This window comes from Poromitra crassiceps (assembly GCF_964638095.1).
Source record: "Poromitra crassiceps genome assembly, chromosome: 23".
In the NCBI taxonomy this organism is placed as follows: Eukaryota; Metazoa; Chordata; class Actinopteri; order Beryciformes; family Melamphaidae; genus Poromitra; species Poromitra crassiceps.
In genome coordinates this window covers 15,793,479-15,817,651 of record NC_139639.1, presented here as the reverse complement: position 1 = coordinate 15,817,651, position 24,173 = coordinate 15,793,479, and the positions used below count along the sequence as shown (strand labels likewise).

General features: G+C 48.5%; 1 protein-coding gene across 1 annotated transcript in view; it reads right to left on the bottom strand.

Annotated features, from left to right (window-relative positions):
- LOC310797237 (low-density lipoprotein receptor-related protein 8-like) overlaps nt 1–24,173 on the bottom strand; it is a gene marked incomplete at both ends in the record, with an annotated part of 100,749 nt that overhangs the window by 45,482 nt on the left and 31,094 nt on the right. The window contains 2 exon segments of the mRNA XM_083659593.1: nt 2,561–2,689; nt 16,464–16,586. Of these exon segments, the coding sequence (XP_083515719.1) occupies nt 2,561–2,689; nt 16,464–16,586 (252 nt within the window).

Here is a 24,173-nt window from a genome sequence, read left to right as displayed (position 1 = left end):
TGCCTACGGCCCAGGTGGGCTCATCAAAAGGGCCTTTCTGTGTGGAGTTTGCATGTTCTCCCCGTGCTCCCCTGGGGTTTCCATCATGATAGGAACCCCCCCACTAAAAAAAGAAAGAATCCCAAAGACACATCTTTCAGGCCAGAGATGATGGGTCCAGTGTGTTCAGATAAGCTGCCATGAGCAGCACTAAGCGGACCTAATTATTTACAGTGTTACCTACAGTAGCGTCGTGCCGCACTGGTGTTGGGGTCAACTTCCTCCGAGTGGCATGTACCTGGTGGGGGGAGGAGGCGTGGCCTCTGTCTGGGCGGCTGTACCTGGTGTGGGGAGGAGGCGTGGCCTCTGTCTGGGCGGCTGTACCTGGTGGGGGGAGGGGGCGTGGCCTCTGTCTGGGCGGCTGTACCTGGTGGGGGGAGGGGGCGTGGCCTCTGTCTGGGCGGCTGTACCTGGTGGGGGGAGGGGGCGTGGCCTCTGTCTGGGCGGCTGTACCTGGTGGGGGGAGGAGGCGTGGCCTCTGTCTGGGCGGCTGTACCTGGTGGGGGGAGGAGGCGTGGCCTCTGTCTGGGCGGCTGTACCTGGTGGGGGGGGGGGGGGGGCGTGGCCTCTGGCCTCTGTCTGGGTGGCTGTACCTGGTGGGGGGACGAGGCGTGGCCTCTGTCTGGGTGGCTGTACCTGGTGGGGGGAGGAGGCGTGGCCTCTGTCTGGGCGGCTGTACCTGGTGGGGGGAGGAGGCGTGGCCTCTGTCTGGGCGGCTGTACCTGGTGGGGGGAGGGGGCGTGGCCTCTGTCTGGGTGGCTGGCAGCCGGTTGCCTGCCCCCATGTCACGGCTGAGAGGCTTAAACTGCCGCGTCAATACAGACATTAGAATGAAAAAAGGATTAGCACAAGCTAGACCGCGTCTCAATGGACGGCGCGCTGAAAAGCCCTCCAAGCTAACAGGGTATTAGATCTAAAGTCGATGGAATCACTTCCACTTGCTCTGGCCTGAGTGTGTGGGGCCACTTTGACATGGAAGTCACTGAAATAGAGCAGTCGCACCACTGATGATGTGGCAGATAGCAACGTGAATAAAAAAAATTGCAGAATGGTAAAATAAATTACAAGCGCAAATTGCATTCGATCCCGGTATCTTGTAAGTGACGTGCTTCAAAAATTTCACTCTGTTTTCAGATGTTTTCTTCCCACATTTGCATGCAGGAGAGGGCGAAGATCTCTTCTTTCTCAGATTGATCTTTTCATTCTATGCCAATTAAGATTTCACTTCCCCTCTAAAAAAGACACTGCAGAATTGTGTTTTTCTGATTAAAGAAACACAAATTGATCAGATGTTATGAAGAGCCGATCTTTACACCTCGCACATAAACAGCTGAAGGGGAGCAGATGTGTGAGGAAACTAGCAGCATTATGAGGAGATGTTGTTTTCTTCTGCTGCTCTGTGAACTTTCTGCCACGTGCCGCTCTGCACAATCTTCAAAGTCCATACATCACACGCCCTCCGGCTCTGTCACCTCAATCACTTTCTCCCAACATGGAGGAGCGATGGAGAGAGAGAGAGAGAGAGAGAGGGAAAGAGAGAGGGAAAGAGAGAGAGAGAGGGAAAGAGAGAGGGAGAGAGAGAGGAAGAAGAAGAAGAAAGAAGAAGCCGATTCTTCACGCCGTCTCAGAAGTAGGGCAGGGGTAGTCATTGCAGTGTGTGTGTGTGTGTGTGTGTGTGTGTGTGTGTGTGTGTGTGTGTGTGTGTGTGTGTGTGTGTGTGTGTGACTGAGGAGGGTGGGGCACATACACATGATTGAGTGTCTCATTGGCTGCTTATGAGGTGATGTCATCACCTGGAGCTGCGGTAGATAGGCTAAAGACTCGGGGTGCAGAAGTGTTGACAGGCACCAACAAAGGCAGCCATGTTTGTTTGATCCCAAAATGGATTTTTGCATTTGATGTTCAACAACCAAAACATCTTTCCAAACGAAACAGCAATTTCCATAGCAAAGTTGTTGTTGTTTTTTTCCGCTAGTGCAACTGGCTTAAATCAAATCTTAATTCAAATCTTGTTAATACATTTTATGCGGTTTCATCTTGTCTGATCTCATATCTTTTCGAGAGGCTTAAGATATTAAAGTGGCACACTATCTAATTAAAAAGAAAATATGAGAGAGAGAGAGAGAGAGAGAGAGAGAGAGAGAAAGAGAGAGAGAGAGAGAGAGAGAGAGAGAGAAGAGAGAGTGAGAGAGAGAGAGAGAGAGAGAGAGAGAGAGAGAGAAAGGAGGCCCCTGAGTTCTCACGAATGTCCTTTCATTCACGAGAACTTCAAGGTTCTATTCACAGATTGGACAATGAGCCTCATTCAGTTCTGATGTCTTGTACATCTGTCACGGCCACTGGCCACCACTAGAATCAAAATGGACGTTTGTCTAGTAAAGTGCAGCAGGTAGAATGGCTCCTGTGTCACCGGGTTTCCAATTAAAGCCCCTCTGTGTGTGTGTGTGTGTGTGTGTGTGTGTGTGTGTGTGTGTGTGTGTGTGTGTGAGCCTGACAGCTGTCTCCCCGCCTCCAAACTCACCGGAGGCGCAGTCCTCCTCGTCCGCCCCGCTCTCGCAGTCCTTCTCTCCGTCGCATCGCCACGACAACGAGACACACTTGGTGGTGGAGCCGCCGCAGTCAAATTTCTCTGGAGGGCAGGTCTGTTTGCCTGTGGGCAGAGATTACAGATCAACAGGGAGATTAATACAGTGCGTCTGTGAGCCCGTAAAGACAGCAACAACAACAACAACAACAACAACCGCCAGCCGCCGCTGGGCTCTATCGCCCCCGTGAGGCCGTTAAAGCCCATCCATAACCAACTCTCTCACCGCTCGGGCCAATTGATTTTGCTGTCTGGACCGACTCTAAAAAAAGACGTGAGGACAGAAGATGAAATACAGCTAATGTGCAGTTTGGTCGTATAGCGAAAGAACAACCCAGGCCCCTCCCCCTTTTTCTTGCCAATCTGCCCTAGTTGGCACATGGTGCGTTTGATCCAGATTACAGTGTGTTTAGTACCAAGCAAGCATGCTGTGCTTAATTATTTGTTGCTTACAGTGTGCAGCCTTTAGCCTCCCAGAACCAAATTCAGATTCAGATTCATTTATTAAGGACTGCACAACAAGTCGGCAGAATTTGCTTTCGGTACAGCAATTGTTAGCACATGAATATAGTGTCAGCATGAGACATTACAGTACATAGACAGACATATGACAACATAAATACAGAACATTCAACATATACATTGCTGGAGAGGTATGCAGAGAGGTATGCAGTGAGTGAGTGAGTGAGTCAGGGGTGAGTGGAGTTTAGAAACCTGATGGCAGTGGGGAAAAAACTGTTTTTGAAACGTGTTGTTTTGGTGGGGAGTGATCTGAAGCGCCGTCCAGAGGGCAACAGTTGGAACAGGTGATTGGCTGGGTGAGATGGGTCAGAAACTATTTTTTGTGCTCGTGTGATTGTCCGTTTATGATAGAGAGTGTCTAGTGATGGGAGTGGGGTACCTATAATTTTTGAAGCTTTTTTTATTATTCGTTGGAGTTTGTTTCGTGAGTTACTGTCCAGGTTGCCGTACCAGATGGTTATGGATGAGGTGAGGATGCTTTCTAGTATGGCTGTATAAAACTGGAGGAGTAGATTGGATTTTACCTTGAATTTTTTGAGCTGCCGGAGGTGAAAAAGTCTTTGATTGGCCTTTTTGATTATGTGACCGGTGTTATTGTCCCATTTGAGTGTGTTGCTGATGTGGGTGCCCAGGAATTTGTATGTGTCTGTGGTGGTTATGGGTTGACCAGAGATGTGGAGGGGTGTCTTGGGGGGTGGATTCCGTCTGAAGTCTGTGATGAGTTCTTTGGTTTTGGAGGTGTTGAGTTGTAGGTTGTTGTCCTGGCACCAAGTGACCGCTTGGGCCACTTGGTTCCGGTAGTGATCTTCATTATTGTTGGTGATGAGTCCAGTTATGGTGGTGTCGTCTGCATATTTGAAAAATGAAACTGAGCTGTGGTGGGATGTAAGGAGGTTGGTGTAGATGGAGAAGAGCCAGGGGGAAAAGACACAGCCCTGGGGGGCACCAGTACTGAGGGTCAGAGGGGAGGACAGGAGGCTGCCTATCCTGACCCTCTGACGCCTCTGCCACAGGAAGCTTCTAATCAGATAGCAGAGGGAGAGGGGAATGTTCAAAGCATTGGATCTGCCTCTGAGAGACATGTATCTTTGTCTTACATTTTCCTCTGATATTGTAGAGTGTTGCCATCCTCCACTGACACTGCATGTTGAGGTGAGGCTATGCAGAACGTTCCTCTTCCAGGCTGACTGCAGCAGCACTGTCACCTCTGACAAGCAGTGGCATACGACACCAGAGGCTAATTTGTAGCGTGATGAGTGAGAACAAGCTCCATAATGAATATCATTTATGAGGTTAGAATAGAGTCTCTGATGCCGTCACCCGCCATGTTAGGTGTAAATTGCATTGTGGGTAATTGGACCAGACGGGGGAGAGACTCTGCCAAGCCGGCTTCTCTAAACAAAACACAGCTGTTCATGTGCAAATTAATTTGTGAAAACACGGCACCTATATGCTGAAATTGAAATCCTTTTAGTCACATTAGGTGAATTCGCCGTACGGTTACATTTGAATAATTGAATCCGCTTCTGCTGTAGTGACAATTTCAACAAAAGCCTTCTGTTGTAATGTACATATTAGCTGTCTTGTTTGACCCTCATCTCCAGAGTCGACTGATGAAATGTCATGTAAACTCATTATGGTGTAAATCCATATTTTGTGGAGTGGTAAATGTCAAATCCACTCATCATAAAATGTGTGAGTGTGAGGCCATTTACCATTTACCATTAGAGGAAGTAGACTTGGTGTACTTTGTTCTTGGTTAGACAGTTAAGCAACACTAAGTTAGAGGACCTCATTTGGAGTTCAAATAAAAAATTAGTAATGCTCTCTAAAGGGAAAGTGCAAACCCAAATAAGACCGGCTTCAGTGGACACCAAATAGTTCGGTCAGAACTCAGAACCACTATAGTCAACATTTTATTGCCATATGCAAGACTTAAATTTGACGGTATGGCTCTGTTCTGAGAGGGAGAGCAGCAGCAGCAGCTCCCTGCCAACTTCCAGGTGTTAACATCATCATGGGAAGCCTAAGACAGGGAGAGCAGCAGCAAAGACCCCCAGGTACAGAGCGAGAGCCGGCAACAACGACAACAGAAAGAGTTGAAGTCAGACACAGCGTGTGAGGAGGAGCTGGGGTGAAGGTGCATCACAAACGGCTTGCAGAGGAAGCAGAAGAAAGTAGGCGGAGATGAAGCAGCTTTAAATAGGGACGCCCTGTGAGATTTGCCAATTGAATGCCTAGAAGGGAAACAGCTGAGCCATCAGCTGATGTGGGCTCAGTTTGTGAGCTGAGCTTGACTCCGTGGCCTCTGCCAGGACTAATGCTGTGCTCAATTTATACAAAGGTGCTAAATGCAGGGAGGCGTTTTTGAACCTTTCATTCCTGCCCCGGGGCGAGAGGCGCGTTCAGGCGAGGCGCGTTTCAGAGTGTTCCCGCAGCCTGGAGGTGTGATGGAAGAGGGCTGGGAAGAGAGGCAGCAGGCGCCTGGGGAGGGTGGAGCGCTGAGAATGGCTGACACAGCCAGGCCCCTGACCCCAGGAAGGAAACACAGTGTCCCACTGCAGTGCACAGTCTAAAGATGGACAACGCCTCGCTCAGAGAACACTGCACGGTTGTGGATGTCGTCTACCTGAGGGAAATGATTTCGCAGGCCCACAAATTAGAGCGCCGCTCAAATTGCAGAGGAAGGACGAGCACAGAGCAACCAAAATGAATGATGAACAAGTGAAAAAGACAAGACTGACTGGTCTGGAAGGAAATGAATGAGAAATGGCTGAGAAGAGACGACGGGGGCGGGATCCATTACAAAGAAAATAAGCGATTGTCTGGCTGAATTCAGACTGATGTGTAGGTCCCAAACGGAACAGATAAAAACCGAAACGGAGAGGAAGGGAGGAGAAAGATGAGAGAGAGAGTGAGAGCCTCAGAGAAAAAAAGGGAATCCACGCCAACAAGTGCAAGATAGACACAAGAAAAGAAGGATGAAGAGACGAACTGCTGAATGAACCTTTCAGATTTTTATCCTAAAACAAAATCAAAGCCGTCCGTATAGCAAGTGGAGGGAGACAGGGAGGGCAGGGAGGGGGGGCAGAGCCAGGGCTGGAGCAGAATCTGAATCCACCGCGCGCGAGGGAGAGAGAGAGAGAGAGGAGAGAGGAGAGAGAGAGAGAGGAGAGAGGGAGAGGAGAGAGAGGAGAGAGAGGAGCGAGAGAGAGAGAGAGAGAGGGAGAGAGAGAGAGAGAGAGAGGAGAGAGAGGGAGAGAGGAGCGAGAGAGAGAGAGGAGAGAGAGAGGGAGAGAGGAGCGAGAGAGAGAGAGGAGAGAGAGAGGGAGAGAGGAGCGAGAGAGAGAGGGAGAGGAGAGAGAGGAGAGAGAGGAGCGAGAGAGAGAGAGGAGAGAGGGAGAGGAGAGAGAGAGAGAGGAGAGAGAGGGAGAGAGGAGCGAGAGAGAGAGAGGAGAGAGAGAGGGAGAGAGGAGAGAGGGAGAGGAGAGAGAGAGAGAGGAGAGAGAGAGAGAGAGGGAGAGAGGAAGAGAGAGAGAGAGAGAGGGAGAGAGGGAGAGAGAGAGAGAGGAGAGAGAGAGGGAGAGAGGAGAGAGAGAGAGAGAGGGAGAGAGGAGAGAGAGAGGGAGAGAGAGAGAGAGGAGAGAGAGAGAGAGAGAGAGGGAGAGAGGAGAGAGAGAGGGAGAGAGAGAGAAAGAGGGAGAGAGGGAGAGGAGAGAGGGAGAGAGAGAGAGAGAGGAGAGGGAGAGGGAGAGAGGAGAGAGAGAGAGAGAGAGAGGAGAGAGAGAGGGAGAGAGGAGAGGGAGAGGAGAGAGAGAGCGAGAGAGCTGTCCTATCCTTTTAACCGATGACTCTTTGATGAAGCGTGGACTCAATCCCTCCCCAACCGCAAACAAAGGGACCACGTTTGAATGCAGCAAAGCCGCGGTGGCCTAAGAGCCGCTCCGTGTGGCAGTTATTGATTAGTTAAACCTCAGATTTCATACAGACCTGGCTAATGGATTTTGCTTGAGAAGGGGTGATAACGTGATGATGAAAGCCAATTACTCAGCAGCAAAGTGACGTGCGTCGCCGGTGTTTACCACCGCGGTGAGAAACGAGGCCTCCACGCCTCTGTTGGCGTCAGGGCAGGAGATCTGATCTGGTCTGATCTGGTATTCATCACCTTATGAGACCCGAGGCAGCGTTCCCCTCTACTTGACAATGCTACCTCACTTTAGCTTTTTTATCACCACAATCATATTATTCACTGCTGGCTTTTCTAAAGAAACGTTGCACAACATTAAAGTAATAATCCATATAAATAAATCTCCAGTTGATACCATAAACATGTGGTACCAGGCAGGACTTTGCAGGGAAAGGTCCTCTGCCACACTGGGTAGTTAGTGTGAGCAGTGATGACAGCCCCGCCCCCTGGGCTTAACAGACAAAGACAAAAGTGGCGCCTACAGAAACTCAAAGTGCACCAACAGAAAAAGCCAAGGAAAAACAAAAGAGTTGTGGCTCAAAGGGAGGCGAGTGTGCTAAAAAGGAACGGGACCATCTCTGAGCGTCGCCTTTCAAGATGAAAAGCTCTGTAAGATGAAAAGCATTGCGAGATGAGAAAGATGAAATCAAGTAGAACAAGAATCTCACTTTAACTATCTCTTCTGTTAGATAGAAAACTCCAGGCTGCACATCACAAAACTCATTTGCTGTCATTTCAAGCTACTTAACACATTGAATGCCAGCCATGTTTTCATTCCTGTAGGTAAGTTGTGCCAGGGGTGTTTTTGACGATTCTGGCTCATTTTACAACAGCCGAGGATTCTTTTCTGTTAAGAATTCATGAACACCAATCATCTAAAAATAACTAATAGAATGTGTGCTTTCTCTGTCTAAAAGAGTTAGTTTGCAGAGTTAGTAGTTATGTAGATATTAGCCGTTGAGTACAGCATGGTTTCAGCGTCTGGAAATTTATTCAGAGATAAATGGCTTTTTGTGAAACAGTCACTTTAACCATTCATTTTTGGCATCAGTAAGACCGTCAGACATTCTAAACAATAGTTTTGAACAGTAATTTCCTCCATAACAACAGGAAACACCCCTCTCATTCAAACTCCTCCCTCCGTGTGTCTTCTCCTCCTTCCTCCTGGCTGTACAGCGGGCGTGTCAGAAGCGCTTTTGCTGCTGCCTGCCTGTGTGCCTGCCTGCCTGCTTGCCTGCGTGCGGACGCTCCTTGTGCGAGTCAAGATGGGCCGGGGAATGCGTGGGCGATGGGCAGATGTTTCTGGCCTTTCTGAGGTGTTTCAAAGTGTGTTTCACCTATGATCTATTTTGCAAATCGCTCTCCGCTCTCTGTGTGCTGCTGCCGGTGCGCGGCCGCTCTCAGGCAAGACAAGTCTTGAATGGATTACTGTAAAATCGCCACGGCATTTCCTTGAACGGCTTGGTCCCGCGGCAGTTTTTTCTTTGATTTCGGTTGTCTGGGGGAGCACTGTCAACACTTAGTGGGTCGGTAAAATAGATTATACACATTATCTTGCTCCAATAGTGATCTCGAAGATGTAAAAGTTGTTGATTGATGTCCCACCGTCAAAAAAAAAAAATGTTTATGTAAGACGAGTAAACTCGGCTCTGGCACTTAAGCGTTGGATTATGTAAGACGAATTATTTCGGCTATGGCACTTAAGGTGTTAAGTGTGTAATTGCAGCGATGCATCATGGAGCCAGTGTCATATGTGGCTTTGTGCGCTCAGCGTATTGTCACAGCTTGACTTGTTTTGCCTGATTCAGGAGGGCTGCTTCCTGGCAACGACTGTGTCACTTGTCACTGTCTGACACCGCTGATACAAAACAATGCGACAGTTTCCTCTCCATCACCAGCCTGCTACTAATAATGCAGGGAACTCTGTTTCAATTTGCTGTCGTCTGCTTCTCTATTTAGGCTCGTGTCACTTCAAAGCATCACTCAAAATCTGTAGAAGACAAACGTTGACGTCTGAAAAACCTCTTTCTGAGTCATCCTGCTCGTATATTCCCAAGAGACTGCCAGAGTTGACTGTCTTTGTGTTCTATGTGGGTCAATATACAGTACATGCCTTTGTGTGTTTAGAAGGTCTATGTAAGCATGTGCCCAGACCTATACACTCATGTAGGTGAATGTAGTAGAGGGCTGTGGGTGATGTAGGAGATAACTCGGCCTCTCTGCCTCAGATGGAAGCACAGGTATTCGATACCTGCAGGGCCTTGCTGCCTGTCGCACCTCCGCCGGTGCCATCGGGTCAGCTGCAGGGTCGTCAGCTCGGAGCCACCTTTTGCAGATGTTTAGCCCCTTTGATCCCAGAACATCTCCAGGTGGTGGGGCAGCGTCCCTACAGAACATCTCCAGGTGGTGGGGCAGCGTCCCTACAGAACATCTCCAGGTGGTGGGGCAGCGTCCCTACAGAACATCTCCAGGTGATGGGGCAGCGTCACTACAGAACATCTCCAGGTGGTGGGGCAGCGGTAGGAACGTCTCCTTACCGCTCCCTGCAGCTAACCCTAAGATCCTTTCCTGTCCCACTTTGCATTGTTCCTTCTGAGCCAAAGCCAGACACTTCCTTCACTCCGTCTCCTCAGCCAGTTCCCTGAGTGCCTTCCTCTGCCTGGACCCAGGAACACCGAGCATCTTTAGGAAATGTTGGATGGATTTTCCAATGAAGCCTCTGCAGCCGACTTCCACAGGGTAGGTGGATGCCTCCACCCTAATTCTGTGCATGACGCAGTCGCAGACAGCTCTCTGTACTTCTCCTTCTTCCTCTCGTAGGCTGCCTCCATGCCTTCCTCCCATGGGACAGTGAGTTCACCCATGATCACGGTCCTGGCAGAGGCCGACCACAGCACGATGTCTGGTCGTAGGGAAGTTGTGGTGATCTCGCATGGGAACTTCAGGACGATGTCTGGTCGTAGGGAGGTTGGGGTGATCTCACATGAGAACTTCAGCTGCTGGTCCAAATCAACAATCATGTCATTCATTAAATCATTAAAAGGTCTATGTAAGCATGTGCCCAGACCTATACACTCATGTAGGTGAATGTAGGGGCTGTGGGTGATGTAGGAGATAAGTCGGCCTCTCTGCCTCAGAGCTGAAGTGGCACAAAACGCTCGGGTAAGGCGAGTCCTGTGCAGATTTACTGCTTCATTAAGCTGGGTTAGCGTTTGCCCTGTCCCGCTCTGTGTGTGAATTATAGATCAGGTACAGGGCCGACACACTCACTCGCTGCTGGCTAGCTACCAGATGGGAAATTGTTATTATTAGCAAAGTGCATTAGCTAGTAATGTGCTCCACTAGGGCTTCTGCACTGCCGGCTAACATCAAGTGCTTCAATGAGCCAGATCTTACAACGACTTCATGATCAGCCTCGGTTCAGATTCTGATCAAAAGACAGAACAAGACAGTGGGTGGTTTGTCTGACAGAGAGAGAGAGAGAGAGAGAGAGAGAGAGAGAGACTCAGAATCACTTCTACTTTAGAAGTACAAATGTAAATGTACATGTATGTGACAGGTGTGGCAGCACATTAACAATTTGTAATGCAACACGGTACTAATTGACTAATTGGGGTTGGATGTGTGTGCATCTCATTAACAGTGTTGGATGTGTGTGTGCATCTCATTAACAGTGTTGGATGTGTGTGCATCTCATTAACAGTGTTGGATGTGTGTGCATCTCATTAACAGTGTTGGATGTGTGTGCATCTCATTAACAGTGTTGGATGTGTGTGCATCTCATTAACAGTGTTGGATGTGTGTGCATCTCATTAACAGTGTTGGCAATACAGATATAGTCAATTGGCCTGCAAACAGTGCGTTTCACAGTATGAGCACGAAAGGGATTGTAAAGGATTTAACACAACAGAGCAGTAAAATGCTGCAGTGCAAATATCTCCACAGAGCAAATCTTCCCCATTATAAAGTCAATAAAATGAGGCGCGGTTTCATTACTCCCCCTCCCCCCAGCTCCCCCCCTCCCCCCCCAAAAAAAAACCCCCAGTGGGTTTAAAGCTGAATATCTACAAAGAGGTTCATAGAAGGAAGTTTTCATCAAAGCCTTCTTCAGAGAAGCATCTCTAATCCACAACAAATTCCCTAATTCTAATAGGACCAAAATGGGGGCACAATACAATGGTTTTCAAAAATAACAGTTCCATCTGTTGGGAACATTTCACACATTTTCATTAATTCAGACGCCATAAGAAAAAAAAGAGGTTGCAGTGCGTGACGTCCCCCTTAACGCGCGTCAAATCCGCAGAAACGTACTGAAGAGGGGAGCGGAGGACAAGCCGACGTGCAGCACGCAGGCAGGCAGGCAGGCAGCAGTGAGCTGAACTCAGCGCTTTAGTGAGACAGTGTAAACGGGGCTAGCATAGCATAGCATCTCCCTCCCGCGTGTCACTGCCGGCCTGCAGATAGCGGCGCGGCTTCCGCACAGCTGGCGGCGGCGGTAGCCTAATTCCTCCTTGATGACACATTAATGGAATAGAAAAACAAGGAGCTCTGGCACGCCACACACTCATTCATTTTTCAGTGCGGGCGAGCCACTCCGTGTGGCCCCCGCGTCTGAATCTTTAATATGCCAGAGTAACGCTACTCCAGCGTGTAATTGGGAATCCACTCACTGAGCCAAAAGTCATTCTGGCACAAGATCTCTATGGCACTGAATCCAAAATGGCCATGCAGTATACGCGCCGCGCACGCGCACGTGTTGTAGTGTATAGGAGAAACAGATAGAGACGCAAAGCACGGGAGAGTTGCGAGCAAATGGAACACATTGAGAGTGCTTTGTGCATGTGGGTATGATATGATCAGCCTGTGGAGTAATTGGAGCATGATGCAGTCAGATGTATGCATGCTGTATGTTCATTAGCACCATGTAAAACTTCACCTTCACTGCAGTCACAGGTCTCTGGTCGGAACACAATATCAACTTTCACATCCCCCCCCCCCCACCCCCCATGGCGTCTGGGTAATGCAGCGGGAGATTCCCTGCCTACCAACACGAGGGTCGCAGGTTCGAGCCCCCCCCATGTTACCTCCGGCTTGGTCGGTCATCCATACAGGCACAATTCCGGGTGGGAAGCCGGATTAGGGGTATGTGTCCTCACTGTCCTGGTTGCTGCACTAGTGCCTCCTCTGATCATTTGGGGTGCCTGTTCAGGGGGGAGGGGGAGTAGGGGGAATAGTGTGATCCTCCACACATGCAACGTCCTGCTGGTGACACGCTGTCAGGTGAAAAGAAGCGGCTGGCGACTGCACATGTATCAGAGGAAGCATGTGGTCGTCTACAACTCTCCCCAGATCGGCAGAGGGGGTGGAGCAACAACCGGGATAGCAGGAAGAATTGGCTAAGTACAATTGGGGAGAAAACGAGAAACTTTAAAGAAAAGAAAAAACTTTCACGTCCCCGCAAACTCCAAACTGTATCAGATCAGATGCAGTGTGTGTGTGTGTGTGTGTGTGTGTGTGTGTGTGTGTGTGTGTGTGTGTGTGTGTGTGTGTGTGTGTGTGCGTGCGCGCGCGTGTGCGTGTGATTCCGCCCTCCAGTGGTGTCATGATGACAGCAGAAACAAGCCCCGCTGTGCTGAAGTTTAAGTGATAAATTAATGTGAAGCTTAATTGCTCCTGATTTCAAAGTGAAGTGCTGCGAGATGGGCGAGTTGATAGCTGCCACATGCTGATGCTGTTGGCATTTCGCTGTTAGACTGGATTAGCTACATTTTCATGTCAGAGGTTGATTTTCACATCTTAAATCTAATCAGAAAAATACGGCACTTCAAGAGGTTTTAACTGTCAGATGTAAAAAACCCATTACAGCTGTGTCATCTTGCCAAGCGGTTTGGCACAAACAGGTAATCACCAGTCCAACAAGGTTAATGAGATGGACGATCAGAGAGCCATTGGAGCTGGCAAAGTGAGCAGGTTGTCTTCTGTGTTTCCCCTGTGTTTCCAATGTGACTGTGGCTCAGCGGGATCCACTCAAACAGACAGACAGCTGAGATGAGGTGGCTGGCACTCAGTGGCACTCCCTGTGTTGTGGATGAGCCCTTGATGTGACACCTCTCATTGGAACACATGATCAGCAGCGCTGCATGCTGCGTGCTAAAGGCCACCTGCATCACAGTTATCCTTGACTCTTAGCAGGAGGCAGGAACAGGAAGCACACGCAGCACAGTGGAAATTGCTGCTTGATAGGAGGCGCTGGGTTTTGACGACTCGGCACTAGTGGTCATAAGGGGGGGGCATGGGGATGAGACCGGCAATAATCAGAAGCGTCGCATGGGCGACAGTGTGTGACCGCACAAGGCCTCGCGCCTGGCCTGCAATCTTGCTTTTTTTTAATAAGATAGTTTTTTTTGTGACTATTCTTGACCCAACTTCTAAAATGAAATTCCTGTGTCAATTCCATTATGCGGCACAATGTATGATAACAGGTAGAATGACCAAATCTACGGTTTGTTTTCGTTTGACTCTTTGCAGGGGGCGGAGCCTAATTTCAGCTCCTGCCTGACCTGTATTTCATCTCCCTAGAGGTGGGTCATGGATGCCTCCACCACCACCAGGGTCTCGCTGAACCACCACCCACAAGAAGAGATTCGAACTGACGACCTTCTTGCTGTGAGGCGACAGTGCTAACCACTGAGCCACCGTACTGCCCCGATTGAAAACAGCCTCTCAGATGGCCTTCAGTCTCCTCTTTCTGGTTGATTATCTGCGTCCGGGAAAGGTTGGGCACCTGAAGCTCTGCGTAAACCGCCAACACCTCTGGCTCTGATGCACTGATAGGGAAGGAAAGCGCTATAAAGCTGGTATCTGCTATATCAGATTCAGAGTAAACACACTGTGGATAAAACGTGGCTGCTCTGAACAGGTAGCCTGCAAAATCCTCTGACTCAAACGGACTGGAAAGTGCCGCGTTGATTACGCACAAGGATAAAAAGATACAAGCGGAACACATGTCTTGCAATGGAAGTTGCACTCAAGAATGGTATATAAAAAATAAAATAAAAACATTTATTACTGTTTCTTTCCCTTATTCTCGGGCAAGTGTCTTCGATCACCATCTGTATCTTCTGAAAAACAACAATCTTTTCAAATTAAAATAGGTCTATTATTTCCAGTGCTGTAAAGTCAGTTGTGGATCAGAAAGAATATGTGGGATATTTTGTTTCCAGTCTGCTCGCGTGATTTTATGAGCAGGGCCTCACACGTCTCGACTCGCACCCCCCCTGCAACGGCCCTGGCAATAATGATTCAACCCCGGGTTAAACCATTATTAACCTATGATATCATCCCATACCCGACGGATATTTGGGAAGTAGAAACAGCAGTGGATAATTAACAACCTACTTCTTGCTAAACAGAAATGTGTCAAAGTGAATCTCGCAGTCAACTGAGGAAAAAAGAACGCCGACCAAATGTTCACTGTTGTTGGGTAAATTTGACATGACAGCGGCATGTGAAGACACAAGGAATTTCCATATAAATGGCTTATTTCTCAGCCCTGATCTCTATCTCTGTACTCTGCAGCCAACAGATGAATCCTTCTGTCATTTATCTTTAATTGGATTTTAATATAAACTTGTTATCCCTCAGAGGTATTTTCATGTTTCCCTCCTTGTGCACAACTTTCTGGGGGTGACATTAGAAGCGGTTGCATTATTCATTGGTCGGGCCCACACCTCCACACAACCAATCAAATGTAACATAACTGGAATGTATATCTATGCTTTCAGACACACACGGCTTTTTTCTTCATTCATTTTTCACTTGGCTTCGTGCATTTTTTTATTCTGTCCTCCCACTGTTTGCATTTAAAGATCAAAAGATGATCATGTGGGATGGAAACTCTGCTAATTGTTAGACAATATCACCTTCATCATCATCATCATCCACCCTTACCTCTAACACAAACATCATACTTAATAGTGTACACATTACCATGAAGGCTTTATATGTTTCAGCTCCACCTCATGCCTGTGGCTCCAGGAGGGAAGCGGGCAGCCGTGGGAGGAGCAGAAATGAGCCTTTAAGGAGGAAGGGAACTATTTTAAAGCAGTTGCCTCCCACACACACAGAGTCCCTGCTCGGTTGTGGAAGCGTCAGGTCGCCTGACACCCCATCAGGTCTGTGTGTGTGTGTGTGTGTGTGTGTGTGTGTGTGTGTGTGTGTGTCTGAGTGTGTGTGTGGGTGAGCCGGCCTGACGAAAGCAAGACGCGCGCAGATCCTCTGCTCTCTAACAGCTTGGCAGAGATACAATCAAGGCCCTTCTTACATTCCACATCAGACAGCATGGAGTATCGGAGTGCGTGGCGTGGGCGCGGGGAAAAGGTGCGTGGGGGGCGGGGCCAGGTGGAGCTGTGACTGGGCAGGCGGGGGGGGGGGGGGGGGGGCAGGTGGAGCTGTGACTGGGCAGGCGGAGGGGGGGGGGGGGGGGGGGGGGGGCCAGGTGGAGCTGTGACTGGGCAGGCGGGGGGGGGGGGGCAGGCGGAGCTGTGACTGGGCAGGCGGGGGGGGGGGGCAGGTGGAGCTGTGACTGGGCAGGCGGGGGGGCAGGTGGAGCTGTGACTGGGCAGGCGGGGGGGGGGGGGGCAGGTGGAGCTGTGACTGGGCAGGCGGGGGGGGGGGCAGGTGGAGCTGTGACTGGGCAGGCGGGGGGGGGGGGGGCAGGTGGAGCTGTGACTGGGCAGGCGGGGGGGGGGGGGGGGGGGGCATCTGGCTGGGAGCAGGCTGCACGGCGGCCTGAGCAGAGGCGACGAGGGAAATGACAAAAGTGACTTGAGGTCTCCGCAGAGCCAAGTTAAAGCCTGTGTAGCACGACTGAGATGGAGGCATAGCAGCATATCCAGATACAGCTGCTAAATGCCAAGCTAATTAACCGACTTTTTCTCCTTCTGAGTGCAATGTGTGCAATCTTCCATAACAGTAGATCCCACTGTACCTCTCAGGTGTGTGTGTGTGTGTGTGTGTGTGTGTGTGTGTGTGTGTGTGTGTGTGTGTGTGTGTGTGTGTGTGTGTGCGTGCGTGCGTCTGTGTGCATGTGTGTGTGTGTGAGGGAGGAAAACGATGATTGAATGAATTTAAATCATCTGTTATTCGCTGGCATTTTGATGTGTATGAGGTCAATGTGTGTCGATTGTGCTTGTCTAGCTGTCTGCGTGTGTTGCATTACAGTAGTTACCAGTGTGTGTGAGTGTGACTGTGTGTAGTGTGTGTGTGTGTGTGTGTGTGTGTGTGTGCGTGCCTGCGTGTGTGTGTGTGTGTATGTGAGTGTGTGTTAGCGATCGACTAGCTTCCACTTACTGCAGGTGGCCTCCGCCTCGTCGGAGCCGTCGGGACATTCCGGCTCCCCGTCGCAGCGCCAGCGTCCCGGCACGCACTGGCCATTCAGACAGGCGAACTCTGCTGGAGCGCAGGTTTTCCTGGCTGCTCGGAGGAGACACAGAACCACACACACAGAACCACAGAGTGAGAGAAGAACCAGAATAAAAGACAGGGTGAGAGCAGCACGGTCAGCCTCCGCTTGGGCCTAATCTCTGTCGTGTAATTGGTTCCATTATGTGAATCCCAGCTATCCTCCCACGCATCCAAACAGATCAAGCTTATCATCATGCACAGGCCTCTCTGACGCCCTCTTATGATATCCTTCACTCATTATCTCCAGTTTCTCTATTTCCCTGATTCCTCTTCATCGTGCTGCTGTGTCCCTGATTCCTCTTCATCGTGCTGCTGTGTCCCTGATTCCTCTTCATCGTGCTGCTGTGTCCCTGATTCCTCTTCATCGTGCTGCTGTGTCCCTGATTCCTCTTCATCGCGCTGCTGTGTCCCTGATTCCTCTTCATCGCGCTGCTGTCCCTGATTCCTCTTCATCGTGCTGCTGTGTCCCTGATTCCTCTTCATCGCGCTGCTGTGTCCCTGATTCCTCTTCATCGTGCTGCTGTGTCCCTGATTCCTCTTCATCGTGCTGCTGTGTCCCTGATTCCTCTTCATCGTGCTGCTGTGTCCCTGATTCCTCTTCATCGTGCTGCTGTGTCCCTGATTCCTCTTCATCGTGCTGCTGTGTCCCTGATTCCTCTTCATCGTGCTGCTGTGTCCCTGATTCCTCTTCATCGTGCTGCTGTGTCGCCGGTCTTCCTCACTATCTGCCCGTCTCTAAAAACACTCTAATCTCTCCTGCCGTTTTTCCATCACAGAACAACAGGGGGGGGAAATGGATGCTGATTGCTGCTGAACGCTGTGCAGCTCAGGGAGGTTCGACCTTTTACGTTCACACAACCTGTTTAGTGTTTACGATGGGAATCTACAAGGCAGCGAGGCCACGGGCTGATAAACATGGGTCAAAACACGCGCAGAATTGAAAATGCCATCAAAGAGATGTCAGGAAAAGGCGTGTTTGAGTGACAAGATCGGAAGCTGCTGAACACGATCAAAAGACTTAGACATTACAGCACAGAGGTTGCCGCGGTTGTTACCGCAAATTGGCCGACCCGCTGTGTTGCAAATGTTGCATAACACGTTATAGTACATGCACACACACACACACACACACACACACACACACACACACGCATAAAACACACTCCCGTCATGACCTGCAAGCTCGACAACTGAGACATAAACACGGAGTGGTCAGAGCCATTCAACTTTCACTACAGTTTACTAAATCACTCGCTAAAAGATAGGGGTGTCAAAATGAATCGTATAATCGATGCATCGCGATGCGGACGTGTGAATCGAATCAAATCAAATCGTTGACAGATGAATCGTTGAATCGTTTATGTTTAAATTTCTGTTGACATTCAGATTTTAAAGCACTTTAAAGTAAAAAAGGGACTTGATATTTATCTGACTGCTTGTATTAATTGATGAAAAAGTAGCCATGTGCAGTAATACTACAGAAAATTGAGGATTTGATACTTGGAGCTGCAATACTGTTGGAGCTGTATCGAGATGCATCGTGATGCATCGTGGAATCGAATCGAATCGGTGACAGATGAATCGTAATCGAATCGAATCGTGAGGCCAGTGAAGATTCACAGGCCTACTAAAAGACCCTCAGTTCATATGCAGATGACGTGCTGCTGTTCGTCACAGCACCAGAGACTAGCATCCCTAAACTGATGTCTTCACTAAAAGATTTTGGAACTTACTCAGGATAAGAACGGAAAGTCGAAGTTATAACTATACCCCTCGTAAAGATATAGATAGATTTAAATTCAAATGAAACTCATCAGTAATTAAATACCTGGGGGATTCGAATACCTAAGGATTTTATGGAAAATATATGAAATATATGACATTAAGTCAGACATTGACAGGTGGTCTCAACTGCCCTTAGATATGCATAACAGGTTAGAAACAATTAAACTGAATGTACTGCCCGGGCTATATCTTTTCAATCCCATTTGAAATGACACTTAATTAATTTTAATGAATGGGATAAGTGGATTTCAAGATTTATCTGGGGAGTAAAAGGCCAAGAATTCAGTTCAAAACACTGCAGCTGTCTAACGAGAAAGGGGCTACAGTAGATCACTGCCATGCGTGATTGATTGGTTTAAGGAATGTAAATCCCCACTACAAATCAGGGATTATTTTAAAGACGTGATAAAAACCTATGGAGAGATGTGATACCAATATAATTGACATATTTATTAACAGGTATTGGAATAAGAACAGGAAACGTGTCTCAATATTATACTCGAGTAATCAATCCATGAAGAAACAGAACAAATAAGGTTAGATTAAAACAGGAGAAAGAATCTGTATTTGTCATCTCAGAGGAGGACTGGATGGATGAATATGTGCACTATACACTCTGCCTCCACCAGCTGGGCTCTTTGGAGAGGATTCTGTTTAGGTCTTTTATAAGACCTAAGCTCAAACGTTTACAGACAGGTGAGATGGGACAGGGGTTTATGTTGGAGGAATTGTTGAGAACAGTTGGCAGTTCATTGTCATATATTTTGGAGCTGCCCAGCCATTCAGACATACTGGCAATACAGGACATTTTTGACTATTCTTTCTCTACAATCTGTTCAATCTGTGCAATATTACAGCCCACTGGCGATTTTACCGGGGGTACTGGTCAGATGTAAACATTGACATTTCTATGTGTAAATGGACACCCACGTCCACAGCCGACATTGCTTTCTTTCAGAGGCTGTAACAGGCTCATTTTATATATATATTATTATATGATATATTATATTATAATTCCTGCTTTTCCTATCCAACAAGCTACAGAGAGAACCCTTCTAAATACTACAGATTGTTAGAGAGATTCTTTAATTGCAAACTTTTATTAATTGCCCCATTCCCAAACATGTCTTGTGTCGGAGCCCCCGATGTCAAACCAATTAATGGGTCATCTCGACTGAAACGATGAAAAATGTCGATTGGCGTCTCTCTAATGGGACGTGCATTTCAGCGGTAAATGTGTTTGTGGCCCCTAACCGAGATCAGCACCCCTCATTTCATTTGACTAGAAAAAGGCAAATTAACATCACGCTCTCTCGCCTCTCCTGCAAAAACCAAATCAACTGACCCCATTACACTGCAGGCAGACAAATGTTCCTGATTGTTCACTGTCTCTCCCCCGCCTTCCAATCGTACGTGTCTCTCTCTCTCTCTCTCTCTCTCTCTCTCCTCGCTCTCTCTCTCTCTCTCTCTCTCGGCCTCTTTCGGAGTTTGCTGCCTCAAAAGCCAACATAGTCTTCTTCTTAAGAGAGGGGCCCTAAGGCATGACACCCTGTGTAACATCACCCTCAACAGAATAATTTTCATAACCTCCCCGACAAACCCTGGAAGAAGATGCAGTGCATTAAAACTCTCATTCGGGGCCCGGAGTCAAACACTTTACCTTCCCATGTGAACCTTTCATTCGTTTCCTAATATTTCCTAATCCTTGCAAGGGAATTAATCTTGTGTTAATTAGACTGTGTCCCATGAGAGGTACAAAAAGAGAGACAGGGGCAGAATTTAGAACTTTGATATTGCAGCGAAAGTGCAGCAGTTGAGACTCGGCTCTTCGTCGTCCCCGGACAGCAAACACACCTTGGAAATAGTGGGGAATCGGGATCGTCTTCAATATGCCGCGCGTCTCCTTTTTACCCAGCGTGAGCCCTCAGCGGGTCAAATCTACCCGACCGCGCCGCGAGAGTCTTCGCTTTTTCCCTGAGGACAGGCTATACGCCGCGAGAGTCTTAGCTTCTTCCCTGAGCACAGGCTATATGCCGCGCGAGTCTTAGCTTCTTGCCTGAGCAGTGAGCACAGGCTATTCATTTCAGCTGAAGGTCTACAGGGGCCATGGTTCACTTGGCAACAATTACCCATGCAGGCCAGCTCATGCAGGCCAGCTCATGCAGGCCAGCTCATGCAGGCCAGCTCTCATGCCATCTGGTTGGAATGACTTTCTCCTTTTTAATTATGGGAGGCTTTGAAAATGTTAGCCTTATGGGGGCGAAGGGGGGGGGGAGCTGAAGGGGAAAAAGTGACAGGAAACAGAGAAGAGGAGCAGCTCTGTGGTAGAGAGCAGAGAAATAACAGGAGCGAGTAACAGGAAGTGAGATGGAGAGTGACATATCGTATGTAGTAATCATGCTTACAGGGATGCGCGTGCTACAACTCTGTGCAGACTTGCCAAAAATGCTAACAACAAACAGCTTAAATTTTGGAAAATGGGAAAATCAGCGTTGTCACTTCCTGCCTATGCCAATGCCCATGTGCAGTTTCAGATTGATTGGCCAACCCAGAGCCGTTTATATAGAAGAGTCGCGACATCTCCATTCTCTCCAATTGTTTTTTACTCTCAAGAGTTCCAGGAAGTAAGGTCCTGGATTAAGCAGCACTGTCGAGTTGCAGCAAAATGGACAGTTTGTGTTGTACTCTGAAAGTTTCTATTTTTATTTTTATCAAATTGTAGATTATCAGCTTTATTTTAGCATTCAAAAGTAGCGCGAGACCCTTTCCTGGCTGTTCATTGGCTAATGAGTCACGCATTTTGGTCCTCCGCCGCTGACGCCAATCTCTCTCTAAATTGCTGTGGGCCAACCCGTTGAGAAGACGGACAGAAAGACAGACAGATTTTTCTTCATTTTATAGAAGGTTGGGATCCTAACAGAAAGTTGTGATGCTGAATATAATAGGCAGTATTACTGTACATGGCAGGGACAGCACTGACTGAAAGTCTATCACTATGACACACACACACACACACACAGTCTGTTTTACTCATTTGACTTTACCTGATAGCACTGTCATGCAGACACACTGCTCCAACATATCTGAGAAACTAAACCCCCACAAAACGTGTAGGGGAGGGGGGAGCCACCTCTCCTAAGCATTACAAATAGCAAGTGACACAGACAGAATGAGGGGGCCGTGTTGTGTCTCCTGGAGGAGGTGCAGAGAAGTGAGGAGTCCCACGCTCCAGCAACCCCACCTGGGCTCTTCTCCTCTGGGGGCCATGTTGTCGACAACATTTCACCGCTCTCATAATTGCTTTTCATCTTTCTTGCACTGCATCCAGGGAGATGTGTGCTTTACGCCCGGGACACCCTGCCGACCTCTAGCTGTGCGTGACGTCTGCCTCGCTGAACTGCTGCGGCTCGCACGGCGGGCTGCGTGGCTGCTCTGACCTGTTAAAGATGGGCGGCGAAATGAAAAGCAACAGGTTCGGCGACGCACAGGCAGGCACTGCTCAGTGCTCACTCAACCGCCGTGTCCCGCCCGTTAGGGTGAGAACGAGAAGAACAAAGTGTGGTCGATAGTCACCTTTGAATGAAAATCAGATACGAGCCGCTCAATGTTGCCCACCGCTGAAATAATGGATGGAAGAATGTGATTTGTGTGAAATCTAGAATGAAATCTGCCTCACCTGCCAAACCGTCTCAAGTCAATTTATTATTGGTTGCAATAGTGTTGCATGGTCTAAAATGCTGTTTCAGTTTACTTCTTTTTTTCCCACTCTACTTTTGTCACTGCACAAAAATGGCCTTAAACATATTGAATATCGGCACAAAATGTCAGCATATTGGCAGCTTATATATATATATATATATATATATATATATATATATATATATATAGTGTATATAATGGCATCGCCTTCAAAAACCCATATCGGTCAAACCCTAGCATGCAGGTATGTGTGTGTGTGTGTGTGTGTGTGTGTGTGTGTGTGTGTGTGTGTGAGTATACAGACTGTATGTGCATCTTAATGTGAGCTGTTGGGAGCTGAGCACACTCAATCATTCAGTGACATTCAAGCACAGGGCAGGTGGCATTCAATCATCCAACAGACACATGTAGGTCTACAGACAGACAGACCGACAGACACACACACACACACACACACACACACACACACACACACACACACACAGACACACACACACACACACACACACACACACACACACACACACTGCCTAACCTCTTATATTAACGAGACCTTTTTTTCTGTGAAGGGTATTAATGACAGCGCCTTCCATCAGAAGGCCATGAGAAGCTTACTAGGTAATGCAGTGATAAGCACATTCTCCTGGGCATCAGAAGACAAATGGCCTCATTAGCTCAGAGTGAAGTAGGGTGAACGTTGTGGAAGCAGGAAACATCATGTATCCTGTTGGCTTATAGCGGCATGCAAATGAGTCAACCTTCCACAAATTAATGGGATATCATGGTAGCATATAAATTGCAGTGCGCTATCAACAAGACTTGGGACAAGCCACTAATGAAATTGCTTTTGAGAATCATATAGGAATACAGTTAGGCTGCGTTGTGTCTTTGGGTGTGCTAGATTAGTTCCAGATGCATGGGGCAAAAGTCTGCAATTTTGCGTCATCTTTTTTTAACGTGTTTTGTTCCCACACAGGAAGTGACTCCATCACGGGCCGCTAAATTGAAAAAGTGTCACATCAGAAGTGAGGAAATAATTTGTGGTGTTGATGTGGTCCTGAGCCGTGGCTCAGTCCATAGAGCTGATCATGACATTATTGTCTGCTGTCAGTCAGTCGTGTGAGGAGAGCTGGCACACACACAAACAGCCACATGGGGGCCGGACCCTAACTCAGTGCTGCTTGATGGAATATTGATCCGTAGGCACAGAGCACACTGGCATCTAGAGACGCAATCTCTCTCTCCTCTCTCCCCCTCCCTCTCTCCTCTCTCTCCCCTCCCTCTCTCCTCTCTCTCCCCCTCCCTCTCTCCTCTCTCCCCTCCCTCTCTCTCCTCTCTCTCCCCATCCCTCTCTCTCCTCTCTCCCCCTCCCTCTCTCTCTCCCCTCCCTCTCTCCTCTCTCCCCCTCCCTCTCTCTCCTCTCTCTCCCCCTCCCTCTCTCCCCTCCCTCTCTCTCCTCTCTCCCCATCCCTCTCTCTCCTCTCTCCCCCTCCCTCTCTCTCCCCCTCCCTCTCTCTCTCTCTCCTCTCTCCCCCTCCCTCTCTCCCTCTCTCTCCTCTCTCCCCATCCCTCTCTCTCCTCTCTCCCCTCCCTCTCTCTCCTCTCTCTCCCCATTCCTCTCTCTCCTCTCTCTCCCCCTCCCTCTCTCTCCTCTCTCTCCCCCTCCCTCTCTCTCCTCTCTCTCCCCCTCCCTCTCTCTCCTCTCTCTCCCCATCCCTCTCTCTCCTCTCTCCCCATCCCTCTCTCTCATTTTCACAAGTCAACTGAGAAAACCCGGTACCTCTGCTCAACTGGAAACTCAAACTGAGCAACTCAAAATGTTACATTCGGGGCTACACGTAAACCTTGAAGTCAGTTGAAATAAGCTTCCTCTGCTAATTTTGGCTGCACAATTAACAATTAATTCATTGTAGGCCTATATTCCTTTTTTACTTTGATGTCTAGTCAAAAAAGTCAACGTGTTGAAATGAGATGCCAGTCAGTGCAATGAAAATGTTCCTCAAATCATCCAAATTAAAATAATCTAACCTAAAGTGGAAAACATGCTACAAGGTCAAAGCCCTCGCTGTATGCGCTGAGGGCTACACCCTTGTGACTTGACGCAGCTGACGT